The sequence below is a fragment of the Hippichthys cyanospilos genome, chromosome 3, assembly GCF_059441005.1.
Source record: "Hippichthys cyanospilos isolate Australia breed blue-spotted pipefish chromosome 3, RoL_Hcya_1.0, whole genome shotgun sequence".
In the NCBI taxonomy this organism is placed as follows: domain Eukaryota; kingdom Metazoa; phylum Chordata; class Actinopteri; order Syngnathiformes; family Syngnathidae; genus Hippichthys; species Hippichthys cyanospilos.
Window position 1 is genome coordinate 497501 of NC_142371.1, and position 27081 is coordinate 524581.

At 41.0% G+C, this 27081-nt stretch overlaps 1 protein-coding gene across 3 annotated transcripts in view; it reads right to left on the minus strand.

The window, feature by feature from the left end:
- LOC148425284 (ephrin-A3-like) overlaps positions 1-27081 on the minus strand; it is a 116376-nt gene that overhangs the window by 65859 nt on the left and 23436 nt on the right. For all 3 annotated transcript variants that reach the window (XM_088410889.1, XM_088410888.1, XM_088410890.1), the window contains exons 3-4: positions 11394-11949; positions 10981-11198 (exon numbers count right to left, since the gene is read on the minus strand). In XM_088410889.1, the coding sequence (XP_088267015.1) occupies positions 10981-11090 (110 nt within the window). In that variant the 5' untranslated portion in view covers positions 11091-11198; positions 11394-11949. The remainder of the gene's footprint in view (positions 1-10980; positions 11199-11393; positions 11950-27081) is intronic.

The window sequence follows — 27081 nt, forward strand, 5'->3', positions numbered from 1 at the left end:
CCGGCATTCTGAAACAGATTGCGCGCAACCTTACAGTTTCCGCCGCACCCAATTAAGTGTCATTAAGTTGCACTTCTAGCCGGGCAGGTGGCTTGGATGACAATGTCTACGTTCCTCAGGAGGATAAGCCCTAATTGTGGTGTCGCTCGGCTTTATTAACACAAGACCGGCCTGCTCTGTTGTGACCACGCTCAGCATAAGGCTGCAGGCTTGCCGTCATTAGCCTGCATGCTGGAAACACATCACATCTGCTGTGTGCATGTGTGTGACTCGGAACACACACAGTCACAAATTTACATATACGTACTGTACATACGGACACATTACATATTCAGGTACCTATAAAAGTACTTTGAAAAGAGGTTGTAAACAGCATGGCCTTGTTATTAGCACCTGATCACGCCGCTGAAGCTTAGTATCGACTGACAACAAGTGTGTGTGTGTGAGAGACTCGCAAGTGTGTGCTTGCGTGTATGCGTGTGTGTGATTTGCCTCCAAGCCCTTTGCTGTGGGATTTGTTCTCTGTGGGCAATTTGTTCAAATTTAACACATGGGTGGGGAAGATAAATTCCCGTTTCACCCCACGTTTGAGCTAAAACGCGGCAGATAACAAAGGGGAAGGGAGAGGCGGTCAGTCGTCGATTTGGCTGTCAGGGAAAGAAAAAAGTGGCTATTTATTTGCCTCAGGCCATGTGGTTTTTACTGACGTGTATTTAGCATTTAGCATGACTCGTGACAGCATCTAATAAATGTGGCGATTCCTCTTTTTTTGTAGCGGCAAAATCCACAATCCATCTTTTCTGTCAAGCTCTGCTTCTACAACTATATTGTTCAGTTCTGATAAAAATGCTATTATAGCTAATTTATATATGCGACATTGCACCGAATCTGTAAAACGTTTTTATTTTCTCCTTATCAAGAAATTTCCTGCTTATTTATCTGATCTCAAATGTAGTAAATCCAATATAAAAGATGAATTAAAACTCAACAGTAAACACAAATGCTAGATTTCTGTTAGCGTTTGAATAGAATTTTCCATTGACTTTAGCAACAGCACTGGCAAGGTTTTGAAAACTAAACATTGATTTTAAATATACAATGAGTGCAGTTTTCTATTTTATAATTAAACTCAAACTGGGGTGTCATTAAAGAACTGAAAGGAGACTTATAGTCATAAAAATATAAAGCAAATAAATGATGAACAAACAGTAAGTAAGCATGCCTTTTTGTTCTCACAGCAAATATTATGACAATCCCAAAAGCAGGTCTTCCCAATCCCCACATAATTTTTTGTGCTTCTAACTTTGTTGGAAAAGTTTGGTGAAGGTCCATTGCCCAACGTCAGGTCCATGAATGAATGCTTGGGTGGCTTTGGACCAAAGCTTCCCAGGGACACGCTCCAAGATCTTGTCGAAAGTCCTCCCAGAGGAGCTGTTCAACTTAAGTTGCAGAAGCCTAACGTTCCCACTAAGATTTGAGCAAAAATTTCCAAGTTTGTTCATATACTGTAACGTGATGTCCTTGAATGAGTCACTTGTTCTCAATTGTCATCCAATCAACTTGCAAATCCAGATTTAATGGCCTTTACATTATTTAAACCTTCTGAGCCGACGTTTGAGTTCAAAGCAATCACAGTTAGCATTGGACATCAATACTTCATTTTCACTGAAGTGCTTCTGATGAGTTCCTCATCAGCACGGGAGGGAATGAAACAGTCAATTAAGACCAAGTAGAGCTGGATTTTTACGACTTTCCTTAATATGCATATCAATGTGAGGGTTTTTTTTGTGTAAGTGTGTGTGGTATAGGACTTGTTTAAGGAAAAGTTAATTAAATGTGACGTAAGGAACGTGCAAAAGCGGATTAATACTTCATGCGTAAAGTTCAAGACAACTAACCGCCTTGACCCAAATTTTTTTTCTCAAATATTCTCAATTTTTTTGTAATCTTTAATAGGGAGCAATTGTCCTTTGCTGAGATATAGGGTTAGCGCACAGGTGTGCCTGAGACTGGCAGTAATAAAAGGCTACTGTTTTGTTGAGGGGTCTGGAGACTCAGGAAACCAGTCAGTACCTGTTGTAACCACCCTTTGCCTCATCTACTTCGTGAAGACTTGATAAGGTTGTCGATTGTGGAATGTGGATCCACTCTTCTTCAATGGCTATGTGAAGTTGCTGGATATTGGCAGGAACTGGAACACGCTGTCATGTATGCCAATCCACAGCATCCCAAACATGCTTAATGGGGGACGTGTCTGATGAGTATGCTGGCCATGCAAGCACTGGGATTTTTTCAGCTTCCAATAATTGTGCACATATCCTTGCAACATGGGCCCGTGCATTATCATGCTGCGATATCAGGTGATATTCTTGGATGTAGGGTACAACAATGGGCCTCAGGATCTTGTCACGCTATCTCTCTGCATGCAAAATGCCATTAATAAAATGCACTTGTGTTCTATGGCCATGAAGCCATACCTCAACCACATTGACTCTATGGACCACTCAATCCACAACATTGACATCAGAAAATCGCTCACCCACATACAACGCCATAAACACTGTCTGTCATCTGCTGGGAAGTGTACAGTAGATCTGGATTCAACAGTGAAGAGAACACCTCTCCTCAGCTAGATGCCATCGAATGGGAGCATTTGCCCACTCGTGTCAGTTACGAGGACAAACTGGAGTCAGGTCGAGACCCCGATGAGGACGATGAGCATGCAGGTGAGTTTCGCAGAGACAGTTGCTGCAGAAATTCTTTGGTTATGTAAAGTGACTTTTTTCAGCAGCTGTCTGAGTGGCTGACGATCTTGAAAGTGAACATGCTGGATGTGGCGGTCGTTACACGTGGTCTGCGGTTGTGACACTGGTTTGTTGTTCTGCCAAATTCTCTCAATCGCCTTTGGAAATGAATTATAGGGACAGAAATTAAAATTTGTATCAGGAGCAAGAGCTCTGGCAGCCATCCATACTGTCAGCATTCCATTTGCACCCTCCCGCAAAACTTGGGACACCCGTGGCATTGTGCTCTGTGATAAAACCGAACATTTCGGTGTGGCCTTTTATAGGGACTAGTGGAAGGCACACCTGTGCACTAATCATGCTGTCTAATCCGCATCTTGGTGTGGCACACCTGTGAGGATGGATTGTTTCGGCAAAGGACTAGTGCTCACTATCATAGCGGTATCTCTTTCAAGCTCGAGTCCTCTATTAGAGGTCTGGGAGCTTGAGGGTTCTGCGCCGGATCTCTGCTGTTACCAGTATTGCACTCTTCTGCAAATGAACATCAGATGTTGCTCCTAGTATTGGCTGGAGCCATCCATCCAGCCTGGGGGTTCAGTTCCCCAAGGATGACCATTGTTGTCTTTACCCTCCACATTTTCTCCAAGTCTTCCTATGGCCTTTGGTGTGTGTATATATATATATATATATATATATATATATATGCATTGCGAGACAGAAATCACTGTTGCTTCACGTGCTTAACTTTGCACATTCGCGTATCTGTGACAACCGAGCCCGAGCTGAACAAATTTTTTTTTTCATTTGAAAATTTACCTCTCTTGTTCTCAGATAGTAGCGAAAACATTTGTTTAAAATTTACACTCTTCCTTTATTTGACATGAAAAGAGCACTCGAATGTAGCGCATCTTATGGTTAACAAACAAGCTAGTCAAGAAGTAGTAGTTAATCGTCGTCTTGCTCAGTGCATGAACAACGCAGGCTCTAATAGTTTTTTCCTCACCTTTCATAAAGCTAAACATGCATGCCCCATGCATTTCTATTCTACAGATATTTGTTTATTAAAGTGGCTTGGACTGGCTGTGGGGCTGCATATCATTCTCGTGAAGGTGTGGAGAAGATTGTTTATGTTGTCACTTTTTAGTGACAGAGAATTTATCTCGGGCTTCCTTGGACAAATTAAACTGGGTTCCACACAAGCTGCGCATACCATAACTGATTGACTTGTATACATATATGGTGTATATAAATGCCATTACATTCTGTGTTTTGCAATGTGTGGGAAAAAGTTGCGTGTGGTGTCAGTGTAGCTTTAAGTCCATTCATTTTCTAAGCCGTTAATCCCGTTAGGGTCATGGAGAGAGCTGACTTTGGGCGAGAGGCGGGGCCCCGGGACTTATGACCTGTCAATCATGTGGCTGACACTTATAAAATAAGCGCTGCAAATATACAAACTAAACACTTTCTCAACTTTGTCTAGCTCAGGACTTGAAATGCAGTTCCCGTAACGGCTACCAAATCACTGACTTATATAGTTTATGTGTTAAATACATTCGTTAATTGCAATTCCACCGGGTGGCTTTAATTATTTTGTTTACTATATATCAGCTATTCATGCCAGCGACGGAATGCTCATCCACTATCCACCACAGATCTTCATTTTTTTTTCCACTCGAAGTACATATTTTTGTGATTCTCCCATGACGTTTTTCTTATGTGAAAAAGATGTTGAGTAAAAGGTTGAGAAACTTGTACTCGTGAATTCTCTTCAAATAAAATGCAATAAATTGATGCCTTTTTCAAGTTCTTCCAAGATGGTGACAGAAGATCCAATTCTAACTCCTCTGCTTGGTCTCAAAGTCTGAAAATCCAGCCGCTAATGACTTTCCTCCTCTCCTTTCCTCGTCTAACATCCAAATTTACTGCGCGCGGAGCAGAGAAGACCACTGCGTCTTATTATGCCAACAGAAGTCATCCATCACACAGGTGTGTTCCCTATTGTCTCTAATTAATGGCGCCCCGGTGAAAGTGTCTGCGGCACGCCACAAGCACACAAAAACTTCCAACGCTTTGCTCCGGAAAACCCAAACAACTCCATAGCTGGTAAGCTGCAAGGCCTTATTATTTGTGACTAATGACCGCTCGCATGGCTGGATCTTTATAACTGCTATGATGATTGCTGAGCTTGTGTGAGTACAGAGGTACTATCTGACATCTAGCAACAGTGCAAAAAGTCCATGATGGATGGCTTGTACATACTAATGCACGGGCAAAAACACAGACGCCACAAGATAGTGTGTGAGTAATAGTCTCCTTTGTGCACATATTCATAAATGTAAATGTTGTTGTGCTAAGTGGGGCTGGGAGACGGATTGTTTGCGGCGCTGTCAGGAGGCTGCTTGATTGGCTTGTTTAATGTCGATGCTACATTTCTCCACGCACAAATCAACACTATTGTGTTAACGGCGAGCGAGAGTGAACAAATGCATTGGTCAAACATGATCAGCATTATTATCACGACCCCCCGTTGCTCTTTGCTTTGCTATAATTAAACATCAAATCATTGTGACGGAGGAAAGGTTAGGTTAGTTAGTTTGTTCAGTGCATCTATCTTCTGACATTTGTCCTCGTTAGGCTTGTGCGGAACTGGACCCTAGCCCAGTTGACTTAAAACAAACACAAAAAAAAAAGACAGAGGAGCAAAAAATGTACTCAAGTAAATCAGGCAAAACTTTTACTTTAGAATACAACTCAAGAAAGCAAAATGCAGCAAATGATTAATTGTAAAAAGTTCTACATAAGTGCAAAATACTACTGAAATACTAATGAGTAATTTCATACTTTTCTTGTTTCACTCGTTTCTAAGATCACTACGATAGTACTGTAATAATTTAGAAATGGATAATGTTTGTCCAAGTACCTAAAAATGCTAAACCATCCGCATAAAGGCGCTCGCAATCAAGTTTGTGTTGCCTGTAAAATTCAGTTTACTGTCAAATTAAACATAAGAAAGTGGAGAAAGCAACCAACAACTCACAACTCCTCTAAAACATAATGGGGAACGCCATAGAAAGGATAACAAAGTGAATCTATGAGGCGGTTTTATAAAGTATATTTGAACAAAAATTGTGCTGCAACACATGTAAACAGACATTCACAAACATGTTATCCTTCGTGAAAACTTGTCCAATATTACTGCAAACAAAAACATTTGCTAACCTCTGCTGTTACTTTAGAAAATAAATATCAAGATTTTTGCCAATTTAAATGTAAAAAAAAGCATGTTTTCCTAAACAATTTGAATTTAAAAAGTCATATTTTTTTTAATAAAAGGGATGGAAAATTTGTTTAATTGACCAATTACTTGATTACCTTAATAATCATTTGTTGCGGACTTACATCAGAGTATGGGTGGGCCTTTCCAAAAGTTGGTCCTCTTACATACAAATTGGAAACCAGCATGTGTGACGGGACTTAATACAAAAGCACAAAAAAAAAAAAAAAAAATTCCAACGCTGCCAAATTAAGAGATATCACTAGATAGCCAGTATGCAAATTAGTAAGCTGCTGCATTATTAGCTCTCACACACATCGCGCACACACAATCACAGCGGTGGCTAATTGCCAGGTGGTGGAAGATAATATGCGATTTAACGGACTGATGGATTTGTTTTTGTTTCCGTCACCCGCCAGCGAACAGCAACATCTGTAACAGCCGAAAAAGCAACTCGCAGACATATGCCGGCGCGCACAAGCCATCACGCAACCAAATGCGCCCAGGGACAATGGCGGCGAGTGACTGATAGGCTTTGTGCAAAAGCAGGAAATGAAGCATATTGCCGGACGTGAGCGCGAGTAGGATCTATTTATGAAGCTGCTAATCCTCGCTAACGGTCTGTCTCGCGAGGTTGATGAGAAAGCTCAGGGGGGGTCACAATGCGGATGAGGAGCCTGCAGCTTTTACAGTGTGTTTACCGCGCCGACTGACAGCTACACCGCAGCTTATTATTGGCCTTGGAAACCCTCACGCCGTACTGCCAAGTGAGAGAAACTCTGGAGAGTTCACAATGCCGGCGGCGAGGCTCACGCACGCCAAAAACAACCTTTACAACAAGTGGGTGTTTGGGAGTCCGGTGCGCATATACGACAAATACAGCAAATGGGATCTGCTGTTGAAAAGGGGGTTGAAGGAGCGATATGAAAGAGGAGATTAGAACGCGCGTTCAAGGCCGCCCTCAATGTGTGCTGCACATTCACACCGGTTGCCTATATGCGGTACGTACGAACGGACAGTGGGGGCGTAACAACATTTGAATCAGAAAATCGTCGAATCGAACTGATTTGTTCCACTTTTAAATGATGGCAAATTGAATGGTCCTTTTTAATGACAAGAAATAAAGGCATTGTCGCCTCAAACTCAGACATATTGTATTGAATGGCTATCCCACGAGTCCACCCGAACATTAGTTTATGTATCGGTAAAGGTATCGGTACTCACAATGACAGTCGATACTAGTATTGGCCACTCTCTTGGAATAGTTTTACATTCACATAGTAGAAACGAGACATTAGAAGAACAGGAAAAATTATATCATGGAATATATAAATCTTACTCTTAACTACGCCATGATATATATATATATATATATATATATATATATATATATATATATATATATATATATATATATATATATAGGTATTATTTTTCATGGACACTTTACGCCATTGCAGGGCAAGGAAGAATCTTCAAGGAAGACATGAAGATCAGGGATGAGGCAGATCCACTGAGACACAGTGTTCTTTAATTAAGCGCAGTCTTTTTCTGAAAGACGCATACTGAGGGAGGCTACACCGCTGGGAGGAAGATTGGCAGAGAGCGCAGGAATCAGGAGGGTCAGGTTACAGATTAAGCTGCTCTCTGATAGCCTTTGTCTGAGAGCCCAGCGAAGAAAGACACCTAATTACATGGAACTTTTAATAAGACGTATTCAAGTCTTTTGCTCTAAAACCTTTGTGTGTTTAACTATTCCTGCTAGAATAAAAGGAAAGTTAAAAAGGTTTTAAAGGCCACTCTGCTTCTGAGGATTCAATAAAATTGCCCTGCCGTTTCACTGCAACTGTTTGGACTCAAATACAACAGATTAGCTGATAATGACTTCATATAGTGGCCAAAAGAAATTTATTTACTCAAAAAGAGAGTATCAGTCTCTCTTATGCATTTATGAAAACTTATTTAGTAGGGATGCACCGATACCAGTACTGAGTTTCCAGGGGTGCAGTATCAACATTTTGAAAAATAACCCCATATTGTACATAGACGATCCACATAAAAAGCCTGACTTTCAGGTTGAAGAATTTCAAGAAAATAGTACACTTTAAATATTAGTTCAAAGAAATGTGATTATCTCAGCCTGAATAACATTACCGTATTTTCTGCACTATAAGGCGCACCTAAAAGCCTTAATTTTTTTTAAAAAGCTGATGGTGCTCCTTATATATGGATCCATATTGAGATTGGGATCCGTAGATGGGGAATGAAGTGATTAAGTAAGATTTACCTGTTTCTTTTGTGTGTTTACAGTTGAACAAGGTTGCTCATATTGACATTGAGTTATTATGCTATTGAGAGTTTAGAGTTATTATTTGAGTTATTATTGTTATTACTTTGAGTATTACTATATTGTAATTGAAAACATTTTAAAATATGTCATTAATTGAGGGTTCGCCTTATAATCCCGTGCGCCTTATAGTGCGTAAAAATACGGTAATTCAAAAGACCAATGAGGCTAACTCTCCATGGAAATGCCAAACTGCCATATTTAAGATCATCCATAATACTGCGGCTGTCATTGCTTTATGTTGCGGGAAGTGCTGCTGTTTTGGTCAGCAACAGACTCCAATGGCCAACTGCCACTGACAGATACAGACGTTAAATATCGATTTTTTTTTTTACCAAGTTGGCAGTGAATGTGTTTACTAACTCTTTGACAGTTTATAATATAAAAATAAACATAGCTGCTAAGAACTGAGCTCATTAGAATTTCAGTTATTTTTCTGGAGGGAAATATGAAGCATCAATTTGCGGGGAATTTTTATTGGATTGATATGAACAACGCGCCAGGTTAATAATTGAGAAAGTCCACATGTGTTTCCCCCATGCCTAAATTTCCTGTTGTAAAACTCAAGAACGTGACTGATAAGTCTGAAGCCTAAATGCTTGATTCTTTTCCAGCTGAGTTTTCATATTGTTTACATCTTTAATAAGCGCAGTCATAAAACCTGACAGCGCCAGTTCATCTCTTTGTCTTCTGGGTCCAATAAAAACACAGAGGAGGTACAAACAAACTGAAATAGTCGGTGAATAGATCGTGAATGTGCTTCACATGGGCAGATGGAGGACGATTTGTACCTCTTAAAACTAAATCAGATTTTTTACGGATTCTGTGACCTTCCTGGGAACATTATCTTGTTTTTGGTGTCAAATCTCAAGAAAATATATGACGCTAGATGTGTGTTACCCACGAGGATGGAAAAAAAAAAAAAGAAAAAGAGCTGCAGCTGAATAACTTAAATGGAGAAAGGGACGAGGGGTGAGAGGATTACGGGGACAACAAAAAGGACAAGGGAGTGAGTGTAGACGCGAACAGGAGGGTTGGCGATGAGTAGAGCGAGCGAGAGAGAGAGAGAACGAGATTGAACAGTGACACGGCTACAACACAATGGGGTCAGCCACGAGGAGCGCTCCTAATTGAAGCAGATAGCGACCACGCCGAGAGACACTCTTGCTCATCCCCTGCATGGCCGAGCGTGGCTGATGCTGAAGGAAAGAATATGGAAAAGACTCAAACTGTGTGTGCGCAAGTGAAATGGTCCAGAACAGGGACATTAATAGTAGACTCGGGCAAAAAAAAAAAAAAAGTACAAATGAATGGGAGTAGAGAACCTCTATGTCTCGCTAGATGTCTTCTGGATTCCCTGTTGCATTTCAAATGGATCAAAAGAACATACTGTAGCAAGTTACATACGGTTGAGCCTGGTTGCACGGTGGTAAAGTGGGCATTACATCTGCCTCGCTGCTCTAACGTTCGAGGTTCGACTCATGGGTGGAGTGTGAATGCTCTCAATTGTCCGTAGGAGTGAATGCATGTGTGGAAAATGGCTGCATGACTGCAGAAGAACTTTTAAAGTTGCACAAAGCTCGAGAAATCCAACTGTGTGACTTCATGCATTAGATCAGTAAGCATCACGGGATTAGCAGTACGTGGCTTTTTCTTTGGTTTTTGTGGTGACTTTGTGGTAAAATCAAAAAGTTAGTGAGTTGACTTTTTTATTGTCTTTAAGTTGGGAATTTTCAATTTAGAAAGAACTTGACATGTCTTCTAAATGTTAGGGGTTTCAAAGTTTTGAAGGGATACTAAAATGATTTAGCCATTTTCAGAAGTGCCAATGTCAGTTTGCTTTCGTATTTCATGAACCCTTAATGCCTTTTTAAAAATACATTTTGCCACTTGCTGTCAAATGGCATCGCATATGCTCAGGTAACATCCAATCACGGCTCAGTTTGCGAAAATCACTTGAACCATATTGTGAAAACAGAGTGAGTCGCGATTGGTCGATGTCCAAAAAATACTTTACTTATCAAACTGACAATATTTTCACTTTTTTTCTGCACCAAATGGCTAAATGTGTTCAGGATCCCTTTAATCTTTCTCTTAAGATGCATGGGCGTGTCCTTAAAGAATGTGCCCACAAGTACGTGATAATTGAATGACACAAAAGTCACGCTCCTGTCAGATTGATTGTTTTTCCTTGGGCGTGGTGGTTACTTTTATATTAAATCGGGTATTGGGCAAGAGACAGCTGTTTTCTTTTTTGTTCGATTTTCCAATTGTAACTCCGCCCCTTTATTTTTTTTTTCTACACTTGACATGTTGGATTAAAAAAAAAAAGACAGTTTAAAAAGAACCCCAGAGGTTCTTCCGTATATTTTGTGTCATATGTTGCGACTTGTTCCAAATAAAACTGTTATGCACACAGACACACACATAAAATCACTTCAGCGGGCGCATACCTATAAACCCAAAGTATCCCAGCGGGATATAATAAAGCAGAAAGACCGGGCAGAAAACGAGCACTTTTTTTTTATATATATAATAGGGTAACAATAAATAACCTTCTCTTCCATACACACACACTCAGACGCACATAAAGCAAAAACGGTTAAAGGTCTTACTGGATGTTGGAGCTGTTCCAGTAAATGGAATGCCTGCTGATGGACCCCTGGAGCGGGCTGGCCCAGGTGAGAGTCGTTAGCACCCAGAGAGACAGCGGTACCAGAGCCATGCTCTCGGTTCCCCCTCCCCTCGGCGTCTCGGGCCACTCTCACTCTCTCTCTTTCGCTCGGTGCCTTCAGCCCCGCAAAGCTCGCCACTCAAACATCCCAGCTAACGCCTGTCAGACAAAAAAGAGGGCAAATCATTTCGGGTACTTGCCAGGCTGATTGCTTCATGTGTGTTTGGTTAATTAGTGCCGTGAAAATATTGATTGAGAAGTGTCGAGATGTCTGGTGCCACACGCAAGCGCCCATGAACCCATCCTCCACTGTCGTAGAAAAATCTGGACACGGTCATATCTTCACTCACTCACCGGGAAATGCTGCTGCTGAATCCGCCAGAAGAGCGCAGGTGACCGGGGACGCTCAAAGAGGGAGGTCGCTCTTCCTCCGGGCATGGGACGATCCAGAAAACAAGGCGAAAAAGTTGATGCGCGAATGAGAAGGGACTGTCGTCAAAATGATACAAAAGGCAAGTCCTCATCAAGTTGTTTTGTTTGTTTCTCCCGTCCTCCCATCAAAAGCGGCGAAACAATTCATCCCCGGCTCAATCCGACAAGCATCGCTCCCTCCGGTGAGCCCGCCTGCCTCCAGCTCCTCTCCTCCGCGCTTCTCTCTCCTTTTTGGCAGCCGGCGCTCGTCCACTAGGCAGGCTCCGCCCACCGCCGCCGACGTCACAGGCGCAGTCCTCCAACGCGGTGGCGCAAGTACATCGGGAATCGCCTGGCTGCCACTTCCAAGTTCTTGTCAGCCACTCCACCCATCATCTGCCAGAGACGGCCGACTGCAGCCAAGGGACACATCTGGAGCCCGTTTTTCAGCTTGGACACGCCCCTTACTACTCCACACGCGTGCAAGCATGCGTGCGCTCTACAAGAACACACACACATACACAATAAAAGCCGAAAAGACAACTAGTTGTACATTCAATTTCCCCATTATAATGAAATAATTCCACCCCACTCCTTACAAAAAACACACACCATTTCCGGTCACGCTCTTAATAGAGAAAATAGCACCGTGTGTACTGTATAGATGAATAAACGAGTATGTAAAGGAACAACTGTTAAATAACAATAAAATTTAATTGTCGCTATGAATTTAAATTGAGCACAAACATAAATAAATCATCTTGAGATGCAACTAATCGATTACTGTTAATTATTTTGTTGAATATGTGTTGAATCTGTTTAAAAATATGTTTTGCAGTTAAAAAAAAATCCATACTTTTTTCAAAAACAGGTCATAACTTCAAATTAATGAACTAAGATTCAGTTATTGGTTTGGTTCTTAACATGTCAGAAAAGAAAAGTTTTTTCTTTTAATTCACCCCAAATATAATGGCTTGTAAGGGGGACAATTGAAATAGGACATTATTCACTGATGTGATGTTGGAATTCAGAAGATTTGGACCATTTCCAATAAAAAAGGTGTCAAACGATTCAGTTAATTTGATAATCAATAAGTACTCGATTGAGCAATCAATAATTGCGGTGCTAAATAACCAAATGGGAACATTAGACAATTGTACATAATTTAGAAACCTAAGCAAACAGTGACAAAAAATATATATAAAACAAGACAAAAAAAGGAGAGTCTCATGAGATTATCATTCTGTTGAAAGCCTTATGAAATAATAATGAGTTTTGAGGTTTTTTTTTTTAATTTAATGGACAGAAAATGGGCTTTTCAAATGTGCAGTGAATGTTCCATGGTTAAAGACCAGCAGCAGAAAAAACTCAGTCACCTGTGAGATTCCACTTTAACTTTGGTTCCTTCAGGAACAGCTGACCTGAGGCGAGAGTGTCTGAATGGAGCAGCTCAGCTCGGAGAGGTATGCTAAACCATTTAGAGATTTACAAAAACAAAGGGAAGAATCTTAAAATGAACTCCAAAGTGCACAGGCAGTCACTGGAGACAGGCCAGTAGGTATGTACTCCCTCTTACGTGTTCCAGTTAAGACACGATCATCTTTAGTGCCCCCTCACACGCAAAACACAGGAATCGCACTTGAATAAACAGTCAATGACGCTTAAAAAAAAGACATAACAAATGAATAAAGATACTCCTCAGTCATATCCAAATGCTGGGAACATATTTTTGGAAAATGTTCACCCTGGCTCGACTTTCTTAAACGATAGCCAAACCTTGTCCAACATCGCTGTCCCCTGACCTCATAAATGTTCTTCTCAATGAAAATCCCAACAGACAGACACAGACATCTTGGATAAAGTCCTACCCGAAAAAGAAATGAAACATTTCTACTTCGGTGCGAGAGCACTAATATTAGTAATGCATGCATTTACTTTTCTGTTTAATACATGCACACATCCACGTTTTATTGAGTCATTATTACACTTGTAAATCTTTCTATATTAAGCACAGTGTTAATGTTCAAACTGTGCATAGTATTATAGAAGCTAACAAAATAAATGTAATTTTTAGTACTACAGCCTCCGCCTTGTTTTTGATGAAACACTTGGGTCTACTGTGCTTTAATGTAGTCATTATGTTGCTACTGTACTTGGTGGAGTATTTTTTGAAGATGCATTTGTTGCAAAGAAAAAAGTTTGAGAAACTCGTACATCGCTTATCTTTCGGGCTCATCATTGTTTACGAATGATTTTTGCGTCATCCGAACGACGCCTTTATCTAGCAACTCTATCTCCTTGTAGGTCGCCGAGGGGTTAGTGTGAAGCTTGGCAAAATGGCTTCCCAAAATGATATATGCCGCATCTGTAAAAGTCTGCCCCGCAAGGTTAGGATGAGCCAACCCGAGCGATTCTTTCATTTACCGTTCCCGTCCAGCGCCTTTCCCACAGGTGCTCGGGTGTCGTGACAGCGAAGGCGACGGCGCGATTCAAATCATTTCCACTCCCTGACCCCCCGCTGCCCTCGGTGGTCAATCCTCCACTCGTTCATTACAGTCTTCACTTTGTCGCGCGGGCCGTATATCCCCCAGTTAGACATTAATGCACTGCCGAGACCCGGTAAAAGCTTGGGTAATTAGCCGCCCCCCCGCCCCTCCCTTCCTGTGAGGGAGAGGGCAGACGTGGATGGAGGCAGGAGTGGGCAAAAATAAAAGTTGGCTTTTTGTGTCGCCTGCTGGGATAAAGGAAAGACAGAATGATTTATTGGGTGAAAAAAGAAAGGAACAAAAGGAGAAAGGATGAGACGCCATCGGGGAATCCCGCTGTCGTCGTCGTCCAACGCAAACTTTCTTCGCTCCGTCATTCCTGCTAGCGCTGCTCTTTTGCCTGCTTTGTCTCTGGTGGTCCGCCTGGCCTACCTCCCCTCCTCTTCTTCTTTAATGAGGACTTCTCTTGTCCGCTCACTCCATCACCGAGCGTCTGCGCGGAGCCTGATCGAGTAACCACCGAGAGGCTTAATATTTCATCACCGAGCGCTGGTGGCATCGGAGTTGTGGCACCATCTTAAATCTTCTCCTAGATTCTGATGCCCGTAGTACAACATGAAGAAAATGATGAATAAAAAAAAAAAAAAAAAGCCGAGAGGTGAGTTTTCGGGAGAAACTTTAACCCGTGTTTTTACAGAGAGAAGACAAGAAAATCGATGGCAATGTCCCCTGGCTGTGTTTTCATATTCAAGCAAAGAAACGTTGGCTTTGCTCATCACAAAGCTCTTAGCCAGAAAGTTGATACTGTACAGTTGAATCTCCTTTAAAAGTCAAAGGACCCCCCAGGTTGTCGAATTTGCAATTTGATCAACGTTTTAGCTTAAAGTCACATAACAACTCAGCGTCGGAACCGCCATAACATATTGAGCTTTAGAAATAAATTGTACCTTTAGATTTTTGATCGATGGTCATGATGTGTGAATTAATCATATCTAGTCGAGTTTATATATTTGGTTAACCATCGCAAAAGAATCTCGAAAGGCTTCACAGGCACATTGTAGACAAAAAGACGGACTAGAAACGTAAAAAATTCATGAACTTGGCACCCATCAGAAGAAAAAAAGACCATTTTCCTTTCAGTATGTAACGTTTGCTGCACATGCAACATTGCACACATAATAACCTCCTTAAACCCAGCCGATTCACTTGTGTTCACACTTGTGTCCATTTTGTCTCAGCAAGACAGCAAAGTTAAATACAGCCCACCCAAACACATGAGTCACTAGAAAGAGCACATGGCTGCTACTGCGCACACTCGGACTTAGTAGTGTAGCTCATGTGAGTCTAGAAACATCGACCAAAAGCAAATGTCCACTACAGTGGACACCAGTAATTTTAGAACATGAATAAGTGGTGAACAAAATGGAGCATACGGTTGGACAGAGCTAGTTTATACAGCACAATCATAACAAAGTACATACTATAAATATAAATAAATATAGTCTTGCGCTGCAGAGTTGCTTTTTTTATTTTTTTACCTGCCACCAGGAGGCAATATCCACTGGATTGTGTAAAAGCAGCCATTAAGAAAACAAACTCAATATTTGCAGCCAATGGAGATCAAGGTGAATTGTGAATGGATTTAATGTAGCGGGTGAAGAGGAAGATGATAGCACCCACTAACTTCTGGTCGCTTTTCAATCAGGCTTGTTACCATTATATCGGCTCAGTATTCTATCAACCTGTGTGTGTCTGTGTGTTTGTTTTTTTTATAATATGTTGGTGCTGCTCTCATTTCGAAACATGCAGCCATATTCTATCTGTTTTGAAAACATGGTGATGCTGTAACCAGGCAGTTTGAAAAAAAAAATTCAATAATAACAATCATTTGAAAAACTCGCATGTACCATCTTTCTACATAAATACGATTTGTAGTCCGGTGTGATCTTTACATGACATAGAGGTCCTTTAAAAATAATGTTTGAGGTACAAGATGGGGAATTTTTTCCCAGTTTATTTTACTAATATACTTCTGTCAACAGACAACAAGAACAAACATGAGAAAAAGTTTTTTCATCATGAGTCTAACTTCCTGAATGAGATTCCGAACAGGTCCCTGCTCCCGCGTAACAAACTCCACATCCCTGTTCAATCCTTGCTAACGAAACTCAAGTTGGGCGCCTCGTGTGCAAAAAAAAATGCTGAAACTAAAAATGCATGACCAGTTTCCCCCCAAAGAAAGCACAGGGGAAAAAATGCGCTCCACCTGAAGAGCACGGTTGATCGACTGTGGGGAGCCAGCTCCGGTTTGCCTTGTAAATATTCTGCTTGGTTACATTTTGACAGAGATTGTAAATCAGGTGCAGGAGGTACCATTTTTCCCCCTCCTTGCAATATCAAAACACTTCTTGCTTTTCCATTTGGTTTTGTTTAAACACACTTGTTTCAGCAAACGCCCCTGTCAATTCTAATCGGGCGCCTCGGACTCGGGCCGCAGTGCTATTGGATTACTTTAGCGTTGGGCTTATTATGAGAAACGAGCTGGTGCTGAGTGCACACGCCGTGACACGGGGGCTCTTATGACATTTTCACCCCGTTGCCGGCCAAACAGCACATCTGTCAATTTTTTTTTTTTTTTTCAGAAATCTAATCGCCGCTTTGTCACCCATGTGCAGAGTTCATATCCTTCTCAGAGCCAGGGGAAATAAACAATACACATATGAAGCCGCCATAGGAGGCCGGCCTGTGAATGTAGGCTACATTATAAACTGGCATGCGAGAACTTGGGAGTCTTTCTTAGCTCTCGCTCTGCGTCTTGGCCCGCCTCGCTGTTCACTGTTGTGTTAGTAAATTGTACTGACATACTCGGGCCCCCCCTCCTCCTCACCTCTGCTACTCTCTCTTCATCACGGGCTTTCTCTCTCAGCCCCACTGACTGACACAAATTTTCAATCTCACTGTTTACCTTCCGCCGCTATGCCTAAAACAACACCGGCGCGGGCTGAGAGCCAAGAGAAGGAGGAAGAAGAGGAGGAAGTGAGAGATGGACCAGTGCGGGACAGCGACTTGTGTGGGGAGGTGCAAAAAAAAAAAGAGAGAGAGAGAGAGAACAGGGCTTTCTCTGTGTTTTGGTTTGTGAGGAATCCAAGGGGGAGAGAAGGAGTGAAAGGAGGCGGAGCTGATACTTTTGAACAGTCACGCGAGCACAGCCAACGGGAGGGTAGGGGGTGGCTGGAGGTGATGGATTCGGACATGGGGGGGGGTTGAGAAAAGTTAGATGGGGCGCAGACCATTAAGAGTGCAATGAGATATACACAGCGAGGGGGGAGTGAGAGGACAGCAAGAGTGATGTGTGGCAGCAGTTTTTTTTTTTTTATATCAAAGATGGGGGGCACGAGGAGAGAGGGAGCTCAGAATAGATCTGCTCTCAACAGCATGAAATATTGAACAAAAAGGAGCGACCCACAAGAAGGAGGGTGGGAGAAAATAGACCCTCTGATAAAGACAAATACAATTGTGCCTTGTTTGTTGTCGGAGGAAAATGAGAAGACAGCGAGAATAGGGAAGACTAAAAGCGTGTGGGTGGATGGATGGACACACAAATTCACGCACACGTGCACACTAGGGGTGTGTGTTACGGGTTGTTATCCTGTTGAACCTACACAAAAGCTTTCAGACGCTGGGAAGAACATCCAGTTCCAGAATGTCTTGACCTTCCATTGTACTCCGACGGATTCAAAACACCCAGTGCCGGATGAAGCAAAGCAGCCCCAGAACACTACTAAAGCTTTTAATAGTCTCACAATGACTAAGTTACGGTTTTGTATGATATATTATAAGATATCGGCTGCCATGAGCGGCGGCTCGGTGGAGCTGTGGTTAGCATGTCCGACTCATAGTTCAGAGACCGGAGTTCACATCCAACTTGCTCCGGCTTTCTTGTGTGGAATTTGCATGTTCTGCCTGCACTGCAGCATCCTCCCACCCTCCAAAATCATGCATGGCAGATGTCTATTTTAAATCGTCCTTAGGTGTGATTGGGTGCGTGAATGGTTGTTCGTCCCTGCAATGGGCTGCCGACCACTTCAGGGTGTCCCCCGTCCAAAGATAGCTGGGATAGGCACCAGCAAGCCTGCGCCCCTGTGAGGATGAGCGGCTCTTGAAAATGTTGGATAGGTGGCTGCCAAGAAAAGAAATCGTACACTGGCCTTGCAAATCGGCCTGGCAGGGTTGCAGAAAATTCAGATACTGTTTTACATAAAACTATGCATTTGAATGATATTTCTGACTATTCCCATACTTGTGGGGGAAAAAAAGACTAAACACACATCCTAGAAACATTCTCTATTCTGACTGCAAAGCAGGGGGTGAGAATCCCAAACAATAATTCAGGGGCAAGGAGAAGTCAAACTTTTCTTTTTTAACAATATGTTAAAAGATCCCACAAGTATAAACAGAATTTTGTCTAAATAGACTTTTAGTTACAGTATTTTCCGCGCACCTAAAAGCCTTAATTTTTTAAAAAAGCTAATGGTGCGCCTTATAATCAGGTGCGCCTTATATGTGGATCAATATTAAGATTGGTAGATGGGGAATGAACCGATAAAGTAAGCTTTACCTGTTTCTTTTGTGTGTTTACAGTTGAACAAGGTTGGTCATATTGACATTGAGTAATAATGCTATTGAGAGTTTAAAGTTATTATTTGAGTTATTATTGTTATTACTTTCAGTATTACTATATTGTGGTTGAAAACTTTTTAAAATATGTCATTAATTGAGGGTGCGCCTCATAATCCAGTGCGCCTTATAGATGGAAAAAGTTTTAAAATATGTCATTAATTTGGGGTGCGCCTTCTAATCCGGTGCGCCTTATAGTGCAGAAAATACGGTATTTAATCATTTTCTGCAGTAAAAAATAAATATGTCTATAATCAATTTTGATAATGAAATTCTATTTTATGTATAAGTAATACCTTTGCCACTTGACTGAAAATGATATCACATGTAATCAGGGCTCTGTGTGCCAATATCACATGATCAAACCAAGACCAAGGTGACCCATTCAGAAACATGCATTAGGCACTCTGGTTCCCTTTGAGGGATTGGAAATTCAGTGTGTTGCTCAAGTGCGCCATTTGGAAATTCAATGTGCACCAAAAATTGAAAATTGAGCTAGCTTATAATGTATGTTCAAATTTTGGCAAAGGGAACAAGCTAATTTTGCTGAAACTTCCCAGCATGGCTTTGAGAGAATTTGGTAACATACTCTTGAACCATCTTCATCCTTCATGCCTTCGCTTCCACTGCCTGTCTGTGAAATTAGCGACAGCATTGTCCAGGTAACTCCTGGGTAGTAGCTTGTTAACTTCAGGATAAAGTTAGCTTTTGGCGCTAAAGTCAATTTCTATTTGCTTTAATTAATTAGCTCTAATCTCCATTTTATTGTTTCGGGGTGTTGACTGTTTTTATGTCCTTAATTTATTGTTTTAACTATCTTACTTTTTACTCATCGTGCAACCCTTTGAATGGGGCAATTGTTTTAAAGTGCTGTATAAATAAAGTTGAATTGAGATTATGTGTGTGTTACTCTTAGCCTGATACAGTGATTTTGGATTTTTGACCTTCTGGCTGGGTAAAGTGTAAATAATTGTTACATGAGTGAATGTAGCATTTTAAATCTATTCTTGTTCCCTATGTGTTTACATGAAGAGCACACCTGTCTTCTGAAACGTTAGCCCCAAGCAGCATGCTTACAATAAAGTTGTTAGCAGTAGTCACACACATACAGTACACACATATGCACACGGACACAGGCAAAGACATTAAGATGACTTCCATGTGCATAGAAGAAGGGGGGAATGTGATGGTGTTGAAAATATCACACTTCAGAATGTTTCATCACCACTTGCACAATCCCAGTGTGCACACACACATACACACACACGTGCGCACACACACTGCCTTTGATCTCCCTCCTCACTGATCTGGTCTTCTCCCATGTCAAATATTTAGGCAGCATTTGGCAGGTTTGACGAAAATTACCATGGAGAAATGATTTTATTTATTTAACTCGCACATCAGAAGCTGCGGCAAGAAGCTCATTGAGGAGCGCTTCTCCTTCAAGAGATGATGTGCTGAGGTTCCCATTTTATCTTTAAGACCCCTCGAAGGAATATTTGTTAATGTAAAGCCCTTAACCCCCAACTGATCAGTGGGCACTGGTAGAAGATTTTTAAAAAAGGCCAAAGTTATACGCCTCTCTACATTATTTCTTTAATCATTTCCTCCTTTTGCAGCCCTGCGGGGAATGTTCATATCCAGCTCGGCCTAAGAAGAAATCTTTTTAACAAGAGCATTGAGAGACGTATCTGAATGATGCATGCACAAGTGAAAAAAAAAAAAACAACTTTATTGCTCTTTCAGGTAATATGAACTTGCTGCATTCTGTGACTGTGCAATTTTGTTCATAGATGAATCTGAAAATACACACTCACTTAAATGTGTTCTACCTGTTTTATTTTTTCCCTTATCCACAAAATATTGGATGGCTTGGCACTGTCACGCAAGAAGCAGAATATGGACCCAGAAGCAGACATGACACGGAACCGGAGAAGTGAATGTGTTAATGTAAAAATATTTGAAGAAAAATTAGACTTGGATAACTAGGCCTGAAGAAAACGAAAAAGATAGATCTGAGACCAGCTGTTCTGATGTTCTGATGACGTGTCATTGAGAACCAACAGCTCACATACGGTCGAACATAAAACATAATAAAGCAAACTAAAGAATCATAGCCACTGTGTAGTAATTGATACTCAAAAAACAAAATGGTCAGAACAGTAAATACTCTTGCCTATTGCATATGACAAAAGTAACAAATACATAAAAATTACAAAGGTGACAAATACATGACAATAGCATCAGGATAGCAACTAATACATAAATATAAAACTATAAAAACAGGGTCCTGTATAACAAAACTTCAAATACATAAAACAAGAGAAACATGATGAATATGTATGACTAATATCATAAAATTGACAAATACTTGGCTATAGCAACTGCATGGCAACTGCTACATCAAACAACAATCCAATCACAGCAGTGAAAAGAGGACTCTATATGACATAGGTGATAAATACATAAAAATAACCGTGACCAATACATGACCATTATGACACAGTTGACAAATAAGTCATCATGCGTATCAATGAATATATCAAGGAAAAAAAACAGAAAGACCCCATATGACAAAGGTTCAAAATACATAAAATTAATGTGACATATAAATGGCTATTATGACAAAGATGATTCATAAACCCCCACAGCAGCTGATACATCAAGGAAAAAACCCTTCACAACAGTAAATATAGAATGCTCTATGACAAAAGTGATAAATATATAAAAATAACAAAAGTGGCCAGTAAATGACCATTAAACCATTAAGACCATTAGACCATTAAGGTGACAAGCGCATCACCATAGCAACTGCATAGCAACTGATATCACACCGAGTATCTTCCTATATGACTGACCGTTGAATGCCTTTGAAAGTTTCAATGCATTCTCTATTCGGGCGTAAGTACTCAACAATGTTTTAAAAGCAGATATTACAGCGGCTATCCGTGTATCAATGTGTACATATCAACCTGAAACCTCTTTTTCATTTTTGGTTGAACCATCGTCAGTATGCAGCTGGTCTCTTGCTTAGCTTCACCACTCGATATCTGAATTTGGCCTGTTTTACTGTCGCTTCTCCTCCCCTGACTGGGACAAGCGATACCTTCTTGAGGGTCTTGGTTCTGGGTGACTACTAAAGAATAAATTCTAGGAATATCGTTGAATCCTGTCAGCTATTTGCCCATGAAGCTCTTTGAGACACTTTTTTTTTATAATTGGTAAAAATATATAATAAATACATGTGATTTATTTCGGCACAGTCGGAACAAAATGAATTTAACTATGTTTTCTATTATGGTTGTAATTTGCACAGCATCCTTCGGAAAACGGTTTCTAATATTTTGGAGCTTGTGCACTGCAACACGGTGACACCTCAGAATAATTTACTGCTGTTCCACTTCACTGCAATCAACAATCATACACGTAATGTTGCTAAATACTGAATATTGATGGTGCCACCGAACTGAGAAGAAAAAAAGATGGCGAGGAGTGAAATGCTGGTCATTAATAAATTACAGCAAAAGATAGCAATCCCCAGACACAGGGATGGCATATGAGCAATCGGATTTCAAAAATGTTTCCTGAACACATGATGCCATTGTGTTTCAGAATGATTTCTGCCGTCTTTGTAAAAACTAGGATTAAAGGAGAAACAAGTTTTGCCTTTTGTTGATTTTAAACGAAAAGCTTGCAAATACAGTCGTTTTTTTGGTATAATTAAACTCAGTGGTTTTCAAATGGGGTACTAGGACACCTGGGGGTACTTAAAGGAACTTCGGGAGTACTTGAGATTTTAACTAAAACAAACATGTAAAAATCCTTTAAATATAATTATTAAATTAATTAATTGTTTCAGGAAAATATAAGTTCAGTGGGTTATTCATTTTCAATATACTTAAAACCCAGATTCTCCCCCATACTATAATGCTCGACCCATTTTTCAATCCCACGTTCCACCGCTCGTTACCTGTTAAGTTAATGATTTATTTTTGCAAACACATCTCTACTCTGAACCCAAAGGAGGATACTTTAAGTTGAATATTTTTCTGTGGACAAATATTTATTTATAAATATTTCTTTTTGAGTAACAGCCCTAACACTTTAAGTTGATTATTTTTGGGCAGGACAAATATTTATCAATAATTAATTTAAAATACATATTTTAAGCTCTCTACTGTAATCAAAACAGGACACTTTATGTTTAATATTTTACAGTGGATGGATATTTATTCACAATTATTTATTTTTGAGAACAGGTCTGGCACTTTATGTTGTTTTTTTTGTGGACAAATATTTATTAATAATGACGTTAATCATTTATTTTTGTGAACAAATGTTTTATTCATTTATGTTTTTAACCCAAAAATGCTTGTTAAGGGGTCCTTGACTGAAAAGATATTTCACAGGGGGTACGTCACTGAAAAAAGGTTGAGAACTACTGATTGAACTGACAATTCTGAATACATTCTTGAAGAGAAAGCTTGACGTTGTAACAAGTGTATCTACATGGTGTCAGTGTGACATCCACTTCTCATCAACGCATGTGATCCTCAACCCAGTGGGCAGCCAGATCGGATGAGCGGGAAGATCTTGAACTTGCAACTGAGGCCTAAGGTTATATTAACATATTTCCTTTTGTTGTTAAAGGTTACAGCAGCTACATATTCCGGGAGACTTAAGCGGAGACAACCTCCACATCTTCAAGGGCACTACATGTAGTGGCAGATGATGACATCACACCTTGGGCAGGGAAATGGAGATTGTTTGCCGAGGTTGCTTTCCTTTTTATGACCATTTGTTCTCTAATCTAGATCGAAAGATTGACTTGTAACTGCTATGAGTCGGGACTATTAGCGGGCTATGTGGTCCTGTGCTGACAGCCATGAAGCCGCGTAAAGGGTGAAGTGCCTTCTGGGTAGTGTCGGTGCATTATGGCTGTGTGGGTGCTCTTAGGGGCCAGTGAGATGAGAGTGATGGAGGATGACAAACCATTTATGCCTCGCTCAGCAGCTAAAAGCACAAACTGCGTGCACAAATATGTAAACACACACACACACACACACACACACATACAGAATGCATTTCTTCTTGCAATGAGTTTGAAGAGCTCCTGACTGCATCGAAACAAAAAAAAAAAAAAAAAAACTGCAGATAAACTGCTCAGGACTATAAGGCACGGGGATCAAATCATGAGAAAAACATTACGGCTTATAGTCCAAAAATACGGTAATTCAAAAAGTTGGGTGACCCATATATCCCAATGTTTTAAGTTTATGTATGACTAGGTCAATTATTAATCCACATGCAAAAAAATAAAAAGAAAAGCATTTGTAGAAGAAAAGCTGTCAACGTGAAAAAAATCCTTGCTAGCATGGAAACATCACAAGAAAATGTTCCAATTGAAATTTGAACCCAGATTTTTTTTTTTTTTGTACTCTGATGTAACTGTGCTGCCCAGAGCCTTCTCCCTTTTTGAAATGTATTGGAAAAAAAGACCACAAGAAAAGCAAAAGGAAAACAGAAGCAATCCTATGAAGGCAGCTGAACTGACATCTCGCATGACATCCCGCCAACGATTTGCACCACCTTTGGTCGAATCCCAAATCGTACAACCTCAACTTTTGCACCCTCAAGAATTTTGCACCGCCCCGCTTGCTCTTGCCACGACCATCGGTTCTGTTACCCAAACCGCGTTAGCTGTCATATCACCGAGACGGCAAACCAGCCGGGGGAAGTTCTTCAAGCGTCTCCTTTTCCCTTGTTTCCTTGTTTAGTTTGTCTGGTGTCGTCCTCAATTTCTTTTAGCAACACCTCCGCCGGAGAAAAGGTGGGAGGGAGCATGTTGACTTGAATACTTAGCAGGTGCGGCCTTGTATCGCCGCTCATTCTTGAGCCTTCTGCTGAAATTAATGATGAGGATGACTAAATGGGCTGTCACAATACACCACTCTGGAGACTTGCACGGGTGGGCTGCTGGCAGAACACTTACACAGTCAGCTACACACGCACACAAAACAAAGACAGAGGGGCTATTTCTCAAGGTGAAGTGACCTAAGAAGAAAACAGTTAGAGCGCCAGGCTGGCGAGCGAGGGAATGAGTAAGTAAAAGCAGGTCTGGTCCAGGTGGGCTTCGCGCAATGTTATTTTAGGAGGGAGGGCGGGCGAGCGGGGAGAGCGGGATGGATGGAGGGGAGGCGAAGATGAATGTCGTTAATTAAGACGAGCAGGCGGAGGAGACAGTGCGGAATTACACAAACACTAATTAGAGGCTTCGTTAGGGGCACAAAACGAGAGCGGCGCATCCATCATCGCCAGACGCCATCTTTCTTTTTCACCTACTCCCATTGGCCGGTTTTCCGGCCGCTACTTGTCATTCCGCGCCGGCCTCTCTTCCCTTCATCGATCTGCCAAGCTGTTAACTAAAGAGGTGCCATTAAGCATTGGGAGTCAAACTATTTGATTCCCAATCTTCTCCCGCAACTTTTTTGTCGTTCATTTCAATTCCTGACGGGCCGACAAACACGAACGCGCAGCCTGCGCCGTGTCAGCACTATTTTTATTGTCTCGCAAAGCCAGTCAATCCCTCTTCTTCTCCTCTATCCGATACAACACATACAGCGTGGTGCTTCTCTTTATTGTTTCTCTTGTCTCTCCTTCACTGCTCTAAGCAGGGAGCGTATCAGCCACACGCTGTTGTTGTCTCAATCAATTTCCCCTCCATGCATGCGCACAGATACGCACACAAGCGAAGCTAACAGGAAATAATGAGGTGGAGTGTTGCCCATGTCAACGTCTCTATTTTTACACACTACATGGTAAGACTTCTTATGCCTTTAAACCAAAGGGAACTACATGATGAAACACCATGATGCTCTATGATGGCTCTACAGGGTGGCCCAGAATAGGGCTGGGTCCAAATGACGTCACGTTTGCGTAATAACCGAGGCGAGCGTTTTACGTTTTGTTGCCGGTCCGTCATTTACACGTCCGTCTGTAGGTGGTTTTTGGAAGTTTACCGAAACTGTAATCGGCGGTCTTTCAGCCGAATGTCATCACTTCCGGCACGTTCGTCAAAGTCCGCCCCGCCCCACTCCAGTGCAACACATTCAACACTTTCTCTCATAATAGTAGCTGCTCCATACTAATTGTCTAGCACTCAACTAGTTATTCTTTGGTGCAAGTATGTATGCTTGCTGCCTATTTAGACTATGTTTATACATCCATGCTCCCAAGTATTCAGCAGGTTGAACTTTTCTCGTAAATTCAGAAGCTTTAATTGGATGATGTGAAAAACTTATCAATAGTGAAATGTGGCACAGGTGGTGACAATTACCGTATTTTCCGCACTGTAAAGCGCACCTAAAAGCCCTATTTTTTTTTTTAAAAAGCCGATGGTGCGCCTTATAATCAGGTGTGCCTTATATATGGATCAATAATAAGATTGGGATGCGTAGATGGGGAATGAACTGTTTCTTTTGTGTGTCTACAGTTGAACAAGGTTGGTCATATTGACTTTGATTTATTATGCTATTGAGAGTTTAGAGTTATTATTTGAGTTATTATTGTTATTACTTTGAGTATTACTATATTGTGATTGAAAAAGTTTTAAAATACGTCATTAATTGAGGGTGAGCCTTATAATCCGGTGGGCCTTATATATGGAAAAAGTTTTAGAATATGTCATTAATTGAGGGTACGGCTTATAATCCGGTGTGCCTTATAGTGCGGAAAATACAGTACAATGAAAAATGCTGAACAATGTTATTTAATTTAATTTTTAAATGTTTTCGCCATTCAGCAGTTGGCAAAATATTATTCTGTTGGTGACAGACCGCTCTGTCAGTAACGACGGACCGCTCACCTCTATTCATTAATATGCATAAATCTGAACTTTTGGACAAATTAAAAGGTAACACCCACTGTATGCATAATTTCAAAGCATGGCAGAAAAAAAGCATAACAGAAAAAAAAGAAGTATAATAAAAGAAAATAACAACAAAATCAAGGACATTTACCACACCAGGGTTCTGCGGAGAAGACGCAACATCATCAAGGACAAGACACACCCACAAAACGATCTGTTTGAAATGCTGCCATCAGGCGGACGCTACAGGAGCCTGAGGGCCAGGACTGCCGGACTAGCAAACAGCTTTTACTCACAAGCCATCCGGATTCTCAACAAATCCCTCATCAACTAATCTGCCTCCTACTGCATGCATAAACAATATTTTGCTCTACATGATATTCTGCACTAGATTATTAGCACCATTGTCTGTTTTGTGTTTATTGCTCTTTATTTATTTATTGCTGCATATCGCTATTTATTTATTGCTCGGTTATGGAATGTAGCCTGCCGTTCGGGAAATGAGCAGAATAAGAATTTCATAGTGTGGTACAACTATACATATGGCAATAAATCTCTTGAATCTTGAATAAATCTTAAAAAATCTTAAAATTCTTAGATT